We start from the raw sequence: 13,266 nt of genomic DNA, 5'->3' as shown, positions 1-13,266 counted from the left end.
TCCAAAATTCACAGGTGCTGGTGAGAGCGTCCCCAGTGACTATGGGCTGACGCCTCCATAATGATCCTGAGACAGGAGACACTCAGGCTTTGTGGGGTGCAAATATTATAGAAAATGGTTCTGCCCTGGTGGAGCAACAGATCCCGAATCTAGCTGTAATATCCCCTGTCCCTGTCCAGCTAAGTCTGAGGTAAGGGGAAGAACAAAAATACTCTACTCCACTAACAGTTTACAGGGAGGCACAGTTGTGATTATGGCTCTGGTTATTTTGTAGCCCTGACCTCCCACTGCTAAGGTGCTTGTTTAACTTAAAGGATTCTGTTGACACCAGAAGCCTCTCACAGAGCTGCAGCAGGTCACTGGACAAGATCTGGAAAACTCAAAGGGCTCCACTCTGAAACTGATGCTTAAGATGTCTATGTTGACCTCTCATGATGCAGAAAATGTCTTCTGTGAGTTTTCTGTATGTCTTCAACCCAAAGTCTGGCCCTGTCTTGTGAATCCTAGGCAGAGGCCAGCTTTTATGTGCAGATTCTAGGTGGGATCAATGTGCCTCTGCATTCTTGGGGGTTACAGCAAGCAGAGCAAAACCAGAGGAAAGATCCTCTCATGGAGGCTCCTTCAACACCTTTTCTTCTCTCAAATCCCAGGACATAAATTCAAAATCTGGAGCTGCACATTTAGGTCTTGAAGGGCTGATGAGCGGTGGCCCATGTGTGGGCATTTGGGCAAGGGGAGGTGGGAGGGAGTTGAAGTTTTCAGGTCTAATTAATGCACATGTGTGATCCTAATTGGGTTTATGGGCCCCATGATCTCTGAATCAGTGTCAGATGTGAAGATGCCAGGAGCACTAATGGAGGTGGAATACTTGACTGCTGTCCTGAAAAGTTATTTTTGTAAAAATCTACTCTACCTGCTCTAGAAGGGACTGTAGATTCCAAAGAGAGACCATTCTGTTTCAAGATTTGGGGGGCACTTTGCTGCACAATTGTGGGTTGTGATTGGAATCCTGAGAAAGAAAGTTCCCTCTAAAGTGAAGCCTGGTGGGCACCTTGTGTATAACATCTAGTAATGCTGGACAGTGTGGAAAACATAACTGAAAGCAAACCCATTTCCGACCCTAAAAAACTCTCCACCAGCCGGGCGCGGTGGCTCACGCCTGTAATCCCAGCACTTTGGGAGGCCGAGACGGGCGGATCACGAGGTGAGGAGATCGAGACCATCCTGGCGAACACGGTGAAACCCCGTCTCTACTAAAAATACAAAAAAAAAATTTGCCGGGCGTGGTGGTGGGCGCCTGTAGTCCCAGCTACTCGGGAGGCTGAGCCAGGAGAATGGCATGAACCTGGGAGGCAGAGCTTGCAGCGAGCCGAGATCGCACCACTGTACTCCAGCCTGGGCGACAGAGCGAGACTCTCTCTCAAAAAAAAACAAACAAACAAACAAACAAAAAAACAAACAACAACTCTCCACCATAACAGAACAGCAAGAAAACTGTTTTGTTATATAATTAAACTAAAATGTGATGTGCATCACAGGCAATATACTAAGAGATTGCAAACAGAGAAAGGTCAACATAATTAGTATTCAACTGTACCATTTGTCATACACAGCTTATTATAATTTGGGCTGTCATCTGGGTTTTCTAATTGGTAATATTTAAAGGAAAAATAAACTTCCCTCATCTTCATGACAGGAGGTAGTGTTGCAATGTGGAGTTAGACACCTGCTGAAGGCAGCCTTCTACTCTCCTACAGAAACTGTGGGAAAGGGTGTATAAACTTGCTAATTACATTTCAAAGCAATAGTTCCCAGGTCCTAGATTAAGACAATTCTGAGTCAAACACACACACACACACACACACACACACACACACACACACAACCAAATGACCTATTTAACTGATAAAAATGATTTACATATATTTCAAAGAAGTAGAGAAAGGTTTTCAAACTAAATGCTTTAAGAAAAGAAAGAAGAGCAAAAATTCTTCCCTCATTTTAAAGAGAAAGCATTAAGCCTTTTCTTTCTAATTTGTATTTGCTCCTACAACAGCCGGGTCTAAAGGCTTGGTCTTGAACTCATTAACATCTGACTTCTAGTAGGCACTGGATTCAGGCACTGGAGGGATGGCCTTGGGCACACTGTGTACACATGAAAGAGGATTTGTGGGGAAGAAAAAAGCAGAAAAGAGAAAGATGCTATCAAGAACTATGGGTGGGGATGCAGGGCAGAATTGGTTAAGGAACTGGTTTGTGCTACAGATACAGGCTCAGGCAACGCTATGTTCTGACTTATTCCTGTGTTCATACAATCAGAAGAGATTATGATCAGGTAGTCCAAGAAACCTGGGTTGGTGAAAAAAACAGGTTCCCGATAGAGATTCAGTGTCTACAGTTGAGATAAGCCAGGAGTCTTCTAGGCACCTGTGTATGTTCTTGGCAGAAAACTCTAGGAGGAAAGCTGTTGTGAGCACAATTCCTGAGGGTAAAACTTTGTCGTGGGAGGAGTGTAGCCAGATCAATTTTTAGTGGGTATGTTCAGGAGTGGGTTAGAAGCATGTAGGGGCTGGCAGCAGGGTCAGGGGAGGGAATCGGTTCTCAGAGCTCCTTCACTCTAAGCTCTCGTTCCATCTCACAGTAGGAGGAGACCTGGAATTACAGGACAACGCACGGGGTGACGACAAGCCTGTGTGCAGAACAAAGCCTCACTTCCCTCAGACACCTGGAGTCTCCTTGTAGACCAGGCCCCAGTGATGTCTTTCTTCTGACACAAAACGTAAGGAGTTTGCTGAACACCAACCAATTATCCAACACCAACTAGCTGTCCAACACCTCAATTCCAACACCGCCCAGAGTCAGCATAGATCCCACAAGTTCAGGCTAAGTCCCATAACACTGTCCCCACTGCCGATGCCAGTCACATGCCTCTGGATACCCATCTTTATTTCTCAACTACTTCCTACAAATCAAGGGCTTCCACATTCCCCTCCTCAAGCTCAATAATTTGATAGAACTATTCACAGAACTCAGCAAAGCACTGTACTTACATATACCAGTTTATTATTGAAGATACAGCTCAGGAACAGCCACATGGAAGAGATGCATAGGGCAAGAAAAAGTGGTGGTGAAAGCTGGGGCAGGTAGGTAATTCTGCTAAATAGCTGTGACAAAAAATTCCTCATGCTTTTTGTTCTCCGAAATCAGCTTAACAAAAGAGACACCCTTCCCATTGTGACTTCAATAATACTCTCTCTTCTTTTTTTCGAAACCTATCACAGAGTCAGACATGGACCACACATTTCCATTTTTTTCTCATATACAATTGGCTGAACAATTTCATCTTCGATGGTCAAAAAAAAAAAAAAAAAGCCTATTTGTTCAGATCCCTGAACTTTGACCTATTCTCAGCCTGATTCAACATTCAATCTCTCTTTATTAACCTCCTAAGAAAAAGCTGACTTCAGGGTTGAACGCTCTTTGATTTAGAATCTGATTTTGCCACGCTTCATTCTGCTCACCCTCTCTCACCTTCCTTCTAATCTTATTTGCTCTTTCCAACTTTTTTTAAAAGCCCTTTTCTGCCTATCCTTTGAGATCCAATTTACAGTTAATTAAAAAAACCGAAGTTGAAATAAGTGAGCAAATCTATACAGGGGGACAAACTCAGGGAGTGGCAGTGCTTTCTGGAACAGGGACATACGACTCAAGTGTCAAATCAGGCCACCTTATCCCTTGGGACTTTCTCTCACCCCCATACTCCTCACTGAAGTGCTCAATGCCCACCCTCCCAGGAGACACCGCACTGTGCCCCACTCCGCTTTTTGCTTTGCAGGTTCTTGCACTGCCTCCCTGGGGTGGGTTTTTCTTGTCCTTCAGGTTAGTTTCTCTCCCTTTGCAAATATAAGACAATTCAGAAGACAGGAATAGTCTATCTTTTTCTCTGAATACCAGCATCTGATTGGCTGACAAGCAATGTGTTTCCATGGAATGAAAACTGGGGTTGGGGGGAAAAAAAAAAAATCTTAAAAATCCCAAGGGATTCTTTTTTTACAGGAAGGGTAAACCTGGATATTTCTCTCACCCCCAGGGCATTCAGCTGCTCCTTTGAGAAGCTGCACTCCCATCCCTCAGTGTGTCCTCTGGAAGATTACCAAAGGGCTGCTATTCACCAGAACTCCCAAAATACATGGCTCTGGTTTGTATGTTGGGCCATCTCAAGACAGTTCTAAAACGCAGGACTAGAAAAAGGCCCGAATGTGGCTAAGGAAACATTGCCCCATAAAGTTTCCCAAGGAAAACCTCAATCCCAAGATGTCCTAATAAGGGCGTTTGTGCTAAGGGAGGATACAAGGAGAAACAGCAGAAAGATTTTTTACAGTTGAGTGCCAGGGGATTATTTTCTGCTTTTTTCTCATGTGAAATATTTGTAAGTAGAAAATAAGTATTTTACAAATTGCCATCCACTGCTCTGTGAAAAAGTGATTAATTCAAATACTGTTTCTGAAATGTGCAATAAAGGACAAAAACAGTTGATAATGTATGGGAGCGTAGAAGTTGGCTTTGGGGAATGTCAGCAAGAAACCGGAAATTTAAGATTTTACTTCAAGCCAGGTTAGGCTGGCAGAACAGAGTAGTGGATGTGAGACCCTGCTTGCCACACATTTGGAAAATGCAGGCAAAAACCAGTGTCTTGGATTAAAGTTAAAATAATTACATAGCAGTCAATTAGACTGAAGTGGCTCTAGTGGTCTAGGCCTCTATGTAAAAAAAGAAATCTAACTCAAATGCATTTTTTTCTAAGTTACTACCTTAGGAGGAAACGAAATTCAAGCTTAAACAACTACAAACCTCCAATTAATCCCTGATTACATAACCAGGACATTTCCACCCAGATACTCCAAATAAAGCGACTGCATAACTGTACCCAATTATTTAATTGTCTTTGCTTCCTCACACACCTTATACAAGCCTTTCTTTCAAGACCTTCTAGTAGCCCCCCAACCACAAACCATTGCTGAGCGCTGTCCCATTAATTAATCACTGTTTACTCATATAAGCTGTCTATGTTTTAATGGCGCCTCAGTCTAATTCCGAACAGGGTAAGGTAGGGACGGGGGACCCCACGGACCACAGCTCCTTCCACGCAGGAACCCTGCACACCGAGTCGGCGTCTTTCCGATGACTTTCGCCTCATCACCTCACAACCTGGGGAAGATGCAGGGCTGCGGGCGCAGAGCTGCGCAAAGAGGGCTACAGGCTGGGGCCAAAGCCGCCGTGCAGGGACAGGACAGGACGCCCGGAGTCCCTGCACCGGAGGGGACTGAGGGCTGAGCTGCAGAGGACTCGACTCGCAGACTAGGTCCCGTCACCGCCATGTCCAGCCGGTTCCAAGGAGCCCCCTCCCTAGTCTCGGTACGCCCTGCCCCCCACACTCACCATTTCTCGGCTTCAGGGGTGTCCTGGAGTCTTAGCTATAAATCATTCAATGCCAGCAGGTCACAGAGCGACGGAGTGAGTGGCAGAATCACCGAAGTCTCCCGGAGCAGAAGACACAAGGCAATGAAGCCCTAACCCCGCGCTCGGGCTGAAGTGAGACAAAGGCCGCGCCAGATTCCGGAAGCCGCCCCTTCCTCCCTGGCTGCGCGCCTGATTGGACAGTTCCCACCCCAGAGCCCTGATTGGATAGTAGTGCAGGCACCGCGCCCTCAGGCCTTGCGTGTCAGAAGATGCTACCATACACTGCACGGAATGAGCCGAGAGTGACAGGCTCTTGGCTCCAGTCACTTTCAGGCAGGGCTTTCTGTCTGTGCTGCGCCTGGCTCTGCCCAGGGGTCATTTTTTTAGCATTGTGGTGTATAACGTTATGAAGGTTATGTTCGTTTATAAAACACACACACACGTTGTTCACAAATGGAAGCAATATAATGACAATTATTTAATATTTCAGATTTCATAACCTTTCTGGCCGCCGGTCTTTGGAGTGGGACACCTAAGATTTTAAGAGAGAAGCAATCCTCTAGAAAATAAAACGTTAGCTATTGTGAATTTTAAATGTTTTATTAGCCAGATCAAAAATAGTAATAAAAAGAGTCCGGACATGGTGGCTCACGCCTGTAATCCCAGCACTCTGAGAGGCCAGAGGTCAGAAGTTTGAGACCACTCTGGCCAACATAATGAAGCCCTGTCTACTAAAAATACAAAAATTAGCCGGGCATGGTGGCGGGCGCCTGTAATCCCAGCTGCTTGGGAAGCTGAGGCAGGAGAATCGCTTGAACCCAGGAGGTGGAGGTTGCAGTGAGCTGAGTTTGTGCCACTGCACTGCAGCCTGGGTGACAGAGCAAGACTCCATCTCAAAAATAATAGTAATAATAAAAAGAAACAAGTGAAATTGTTTGTAATACTCTTTAAGCCATTATACCCAAAATATTATTTTTCATGTGTGGTCAACAAATAATTATAAATATTTTGGATCTAAATCTTTTAAACTCGCTGTGTATTTTATGTTGGCAGCACATTTTACTTCAAACCAGCAGCCATGAGGGCTCTGATGCTCCGATCTCAGGGAGGTGAAGGCCTGAACACCTCTTTTTTTGTATTTCTAGGCTATTTATGATTTTTAACACAGACTAAATCAAATTACTGTGCCTGAAAAACCTTTTGCTTTGAAGGCAAGTGACATAAAGACAGAGCTGCTGCTATTTTTTCCTGCTGCAATTTAGCCAATCAGCAGAATATGCTTTGAAGGGTAAAGATGTTTTCTAAGACCCCACATTCAGGAGCAGCTATGGGGCAAATCCCTAAAGCACACATAAAAATCACATACAGCCAATGTATTCCTCACCCTGAATCAATGCTTCTCACCCTTGGCTGCATATTTCAATAACCTTGTAGAGGAGTGTTTAAAGTCTTCAAACCCAAGTTGCAATGGGGTAATTAAGTCAATCTCTGGAGTGAGACCTAGGCAACAGTGTGATTTAAAGCTCTCGGGTGATTATAGCACACAGCTCAACTCCCATGTTACTGCTTTAAACCAACATCTTTTGGAGAGCCAGTTGAAATTATTTCCCAAATTAACATAGAAGTGTTTGCTGCTGAGTTGCGGCCTTTCAGTCTTGATTACTTACTTTCTATCCTTTGCAGAACTGACCTCTGCTACTTGTTTTGTTTCTGATTCAAACCAGTTCCACACACACTGAGTGCACACTATGTACAGGGCCCTGTGCTAAGTGTCCTGGCCGTGGTGAGTACTATCGTGGAGGAAGGACTTTGCTGTAAAAAATTGCATTCCCCAAAACTACAACCATGCTACTTAGTCAATTGAGGTAAAAATGAAAGATCGAGGGGGACCCCCAAGAGTCAGGATGTGAATAAATACCTTGGAATATTAATACCCATCTCATGATGTCTGACACTAAATGCCTCACTTTCAAACAAAACAATACCAAACATTGCTATTATTCTGTTAAGATTAAATATGTAATATTTAAATTTTATTGAATGACATGCATACAGAAATATATGTCCAAAGCATTAACATAATGCTCAGTAAATTATTACAAGCAAATACATTTGTGTAGGCATAGGATAGAACTAGCCTTGTTTCTGCCACACAAACCACTTTCTCTTTTCCTCCCCTCCAAAAGTAACCACAATCTTAAGAGCTAATGTTGTAGATAAAGTTTGTCTTTTTATACAAGTATTTTATTAGAGAATATTTTAAACATATATACAATAAGCAATGTAGTATAATAGACTGATGCTCAGCCTAAACATCTACTAATTATGTGCCATTTCTGTTTAACTTCTACTTCAACTCATTCCCCATCCTCACTTTATTATTGTTTTTAGTTATTTTCTATGAGATAAGATGTATATACATTGAAACATACAATCTTTTCTGTAGCTTTTTAACAAACAAATACACTCATATAACCTTTTCCCTTTTAATTATAGAATTACCCCCACTTAACAATTATTAATATGCATGTGAATCACCTGGGAATATTATTTAAAAACCTGATTTTGATACGATATACTTGGGTTTTGCCTGAAAATCTGTATTTCTAACAAAATAGAGATCCATAGAGCACATGGTAACTACAAGGTGTCTTTTATCTAAAGCGTATAAAATTTGATGAATAAAATTAAGAAAAATTGAGCTCAGGTAAAAGAATACATTAAAATGAATATGCAATATGCTATCCATAGGAGATTTGGTTACTAATGACTCACATTCATAGGTGGCCTTTACAGAATTACCCAAAATGAGTCATTTACACACCAAATGCACACAATTTTCATAGCTTCCCATTAAAATTATATTTAATGCCTTTACAAAATCTAACTCAGCTTTCTTACAAAATAAGTAACAACATTTTATATGACATTATAAGTTCCATCTATATTAAACCTAAACTTACATAATTTTATTAGGTAGGGTCTGTGTGTCTACCACCCAATATTCTTTTGGGTTCCACCATTTGCACAGGCACCACAGCTGAGGAGCGCAAATTCACCACACACAAGATGTTCCCTGCATCTTTTTCTTTCTCAGGGTATCAGTTTATCAGTCAATCAAGTCATGTGAGAATGGAGGTCATGTATTTCCTGGCATAGAGTGTCTCATGGACCCTCTCTTCAGGGGAGAAAAATACTAGAAGGTTCTTTTAGGGGGCACTTCCTGGGACATGGGCTAAGCCATGTAAGGGATGAAGGCTCAGACCAGCAGGTATAGACTTCTCAGAAGGGAAAGATGAGGCAACCATTCTGAACCTGGACCTCTACCACTGCTTGTCCCATCTCATCAAGACAGTTCTGAGGGATTGTTCCTAATGTCTGGATGGTGGAGGTTGGGGAACAGTATGGGCTTTGATGGGATTCAGGTAAGATCCGTCATCGGAAGGCAGGAGGCCAGTGCTCAGCATCTGAATTTGTGTCCTTGTGGACAGTGGGGTGCCTTTTTAGGTCCAAGTCCATTTTCACCAAAGAGGAGGCTGGAGACTCTGAATGGCTCCCAGATTCCATTTATGATACTTTTTCGGGTGGGGTCAGAATGGGTCTGAGTTTCAGTATCTTTGGGGAATTCTGAAAAGTCTGTTTGGGGAATCTGGAAAGACCTCTTGCCTGGTGCCCAAATGCTTGGTTTTCTGTCCTGGATTTATATATTCTTGGGAGCCAGAGAACCAGTTTTGCATTCACACCAACACAACTGAGTCAGAAGTGGAAGCAGCCAAGACAAGTGTCTTGGTGACAGGTGTCTCATCTTTGCCTTAGTTCCTCCCATCAGTCTTGGTAAAGAGCCCTGGAGTCTGGAGCTGCTGGGGCTTTCCTGGTCCCAGGTTCTGCTTTTCCTTCTCATTTGGCCTAAAAGCTATGGGACTGTACCCTATCCTAGCACTTCACTGGGCATCTTCTGGTTCTGTCCAAGTGCCCTAAGACTTGGTAGCTCTTTTGCTTTCTCTGTAGGTTGAAGAGAAGGGAGGTCAGTGAGTCCGAATCATCACAGGCAGCTTTCAAAGATTAATCTTAGGATGATTTTTTGAATTTAGGTATTGATTTCCTAGGACGGGACCCAGACAAGTGACATACTGGGTGTCTGAAAACTTATGATGCATTAGTAATATTCACAACCCATTTTAAACTGAGAAACAAAAAGAAAATACCAAAATGGTAAGGGTTATGATAATCCAGGTAAGTTTATCAGCTCAGATTGTGAATCCTGAGCAAATTCTACAGAACACAATGTGGCTCCCAGGATGAATGAGGGAGGGTGAGATAGAGCAGAAGTTTCCCTCTCCAGCTGGGCTTTCTGCTGCCTTAGGAATTGGAAGTTGATTGAGTTAGCACTGGCTCCAATCTGATCAATTCAACGTGATCATATCTGATCTAATTATCCTTCCAACATTCAAGGGATAAAGGAATATTCTATTTGGGGTTTACTTTTCTGCAGCCCTGTATATCTTAATGGCACACGCAGCCCAACTAGGCCTTCAAGATGCCACATCCCCAATCATAGAATTTTATTTTATCATATATATATATTTAATACAATCAAGTATAATTTAATATTTGTCATTTCCAAGCATCTGAAAAATTATGGCCTATATATATACACACACAATTGTAATACTATAATGATTTTCTTCATGTACAAAATATATATACAATTGTTAATATATGGTCTGTTTAATTTTGCATTTTGAATCTGGGCAGAGTTTTGAGTACTCCTGGGTGGGAACTGGGCCGGGAAACAAAAGGTGATGAGCCTCCTGCATTCTAGTCCCTGTGCCTCCTGGTTTTGTTATATCTTGTTTTTTGATGCTATGGCAGGACTCTGCAAAAGTCTCCCCTTATGTGTGTCTAAGTCCCCAGCATAATCACATCCTGAAACATTCCTTATGGAGGCTATGAAGAGCGGCAGGCAAGAGAAATCAATCTCTTCAGCCAGTAAGAGTGAGCCATGCTTATAAACAGGGGCTTATGGCCGGACACGGTGGCTCACTCCTGTAATCCCAGCACTTTGGGAGGCTGAGGCGGGTGGATCACGAGGTCAGGAGATTGAGACCAGCCTGACCAACATGGTGAAACCCCGTCTCTACTAAAAATACAAAAATTAGCAAGGCCTAGTGGCACGCGCCTGTAGTGCCAGCTACTCAGGAGGCTGAGGCAGGAGAATCTTACATTGAGCCAAGATCACGCCACTGCACTCCAGCCTGGGCGACAGAGTGAGACCCTGTCTCAAAAAAACAAAACAAAACAAAAACAAAAACGAAGCAAAGAGAGACTTAAAAAAGACAAGTCCAGCATAACATGCTACACTCTGAATCTGGATGTGTAAGAGAGAGGACCTTTTGTTTGAGCTTCAACATGGAATGGGGAACTGCAGACCAAAATTCTCACTGTGCCTCCATCCAAGACCTCACTGGCCAGCCCCCTTTCCAACATATCTCCTTTGCAGAAAGGGGCTCAGATGAGGAGGAGAAATGATTTGAAGAAAAAGGCAAGATGCTCTCTTTCCATTCCAGTGAGAGCTGCACTCAAAGCTCAGGTAAGACCTTGGGCTGTTCTTATGAAGGTTGCAAAGAGGGGTGGAATCAAGGATACTAAGCTGTATGTCTTTGATAGGAGTTTATTTTGTAATTGAGGACAGAAAATGGATTACAGCCCTCAGGTGGCTTTGAGAAATGTGGTGATGATCTCCTGGAACTGTATTCTTCCCACTCACTTTTGACGTTGGCTGAACAGCATCAGTTGAGAAAATGACCCACAAATATGAGTCAGAAATAGACTATGGGACTCTGGGTCTAGAGAGAGGTGAATCACCTGAACTCCCTTTTCCACTAGGACCAGACTGCAATCCAAATGGGAAATAGAATTCCAAGAAAACTAAGCTCAAAACCAGAAACAGCAATGCTAGATCAAGTAAGACTTGACTCTTCCAAGGTGAGAAGGGACAGGATATAGATTAACACAGTCTCCCCTGAGAAAGAAACTGAGAGTGTTTTTGAATGCAGCACTTTACAGATCCTGGGCGCTGGAGCACAGAGGAGAGCTGAGTTTTTGCGGAAACCTCATCTCTAGTGTATCAAAAATGGACTAAGGCTTCCAAGGTGTTCAGTTGGAGGCACTCACACACACTCCATTTTCATCAACAGAATCAGAGTCCAGCTCAGATGAGCAGAAGAAATGAAGAAAAAAATAATTTCAAGGACACCTGACAAGACAGAGCAGGTAGAGTCTTGCTTTTTTATGCTAACAGACAAGCAAGACAAGCAAGGCTTGGGTAAGAAGCGGTCTTCTTGGTGGTTGAAAGAATTTTAGAGATCCTGGCATTCAGAGAGCATTTGGGGACCCAGGAGCGAACTCAATCTCACTTTATTAGGCAGGCGGAGGGAGCTGGCAAGTGGGAGGTGAGACATGTGGGGGTCACCTGAATGTGCATGGGAAGGTTCTGGAATAAGCTTCTGTGTGAACTATTGTGGTGAATCTTTAACTCACGTGCTTTCTCCACAGGAAAGAGTCTAGGATATGAGCACAGCTTGACTTTGAAAAAGAAAGCAAAGGACTCTGAGGATGGACACAGTAGCAAATTAAGAAGACCAGTGATGCCCACCATAAGAGACCCTCAAGGGGTGCCACTGGGCACAGCAAGCAGCCCAGATCTTGGTTACCAAGAGACCAACCACCACCACTTCAAAAGACTGGTGACTCCCTGCATGCTATTTCTGAGGGCGTTATCAAGACCCAGTCCAGGTATGGGCAGAGGTGCATTCTCACCTGATGTGGAAGTAGCTTTCTTCCCAGATTCAGGGGCTTCTGTGCACTGTGCTGGAGGCATTCTACACCATGACTACCCAGGTAGCCTGTGTCTTTCCTGATGATGAATGGCTCATCCCAGCCACACTGCCTGGTCCCAGGGAGACATCCCTGTCTGGAGGAACTAAGAGCTCCTCCTAGGATGGAGATGGGTCTGCCTCTTCTCTAGTCAGGAGATAACTGAGTCAGTAAGTGAATAAGGTGAGGCTTGCGCTGGGGGCGCCCAGACCTATTCAGCAGAGGATGCAGTTCTGGAAACAAGAACAGAGCTGCTACTTCTCAGATTCTTCCAAACGACCGGCAGTGACAATTTTAGAAACACTTTGTTAATAAATAAAAAAATTGGCCAGGTGCAGTGGTTCATACCTGTAATCCTAACACTTTGGGAGGTCAAGTGGAAAGACTGCTTGAACTCAGGATTTGGAGACCAGCCTGAGAAATATAGTGAGACCCTGTCTCAAAAAAAAAAAAATTAATTAGGTGGAGCATGATGACGTGTGCCTATAGTTTCAGCTACTCTGAAGGCAGAGGCAGGAGGATCACTTAAGCACAGAAAGTTGAGGCTACAGTGAGTCATGATCACACCACTGCACTGCAGCCTTGATGGCAGAGTGAAACTGTCTCAAAACAAAAACAAAGACAAAAATAAATGACAGAACCTTGCGCTGTCCTGAAAAAGGAACTTGAACAATATACTCAGAATTGGGAAATCTGGGTTTCCTTGAGGGCTAAGATTACTGCATATTTTATATTTTGTGTTAGATATTTGATGTATTTTGGATCTCTTATGACAGTCAGTTGCTAAATAATAATTATTTAGAAAGAACAACCATCAAGAAGCTCTGAATTTAAAAGTAAAAATAAAGTCCTAACTGAAAGACAGACAAGAACATCTTAACATGTGGCTTAGAAAAAGATAATCAGTTAAAATTCATTCATTTAACAAAT

The 13,266-nt window shown here is 43.2% G+C and overlaps 1 protein-coding gene across 3 annotated transcripts in view; it reads right to left on the bottom strand.

Moving 5' to 3' along the window:
• Positions 1-5,665, bottom strand: part of ZNF519 (zinc finger protein 519) — a 61,401-nt gene extending 55,736 nt beyond the window's left edge. For all 3 annotated transcript variants that reach the window (XR_010110132.1, XR_010110133.1, XM_034943435.3), the window contains exon 1: positions 5,440-5,665. Coding sequence is in view for 1 of the 3 variants with exons in the window: in XM_034943435.3 (XP_034799326.2) it covers positions 5,440-5,442 (3 nt within the window). In the remaining 2 variants the exon portion in view is untranslated. The remainder of the gene's footprint in view (positions 1-5,439) is intronic.
• Positions 5,666-13,266: the final 7,601 nt, after the last annotated feature.

Source organism: Pan paniscus, chromosome 17, assembly GCF_029289425.2.
Source record: "Pan paniscus chromosome 17, NHGRI_mPanPan1-v2.0_pri, whole genome shotgun sequence".
NCBI classification, from domain to species: Eukaryota; Metazoa; Chordata; class Mammalia; order Primates; family Hominidae; genus Pan; species Pan paniscus.
This window is presented reverse-complemented; position numbering and strand designations above follow the sequence as displayed.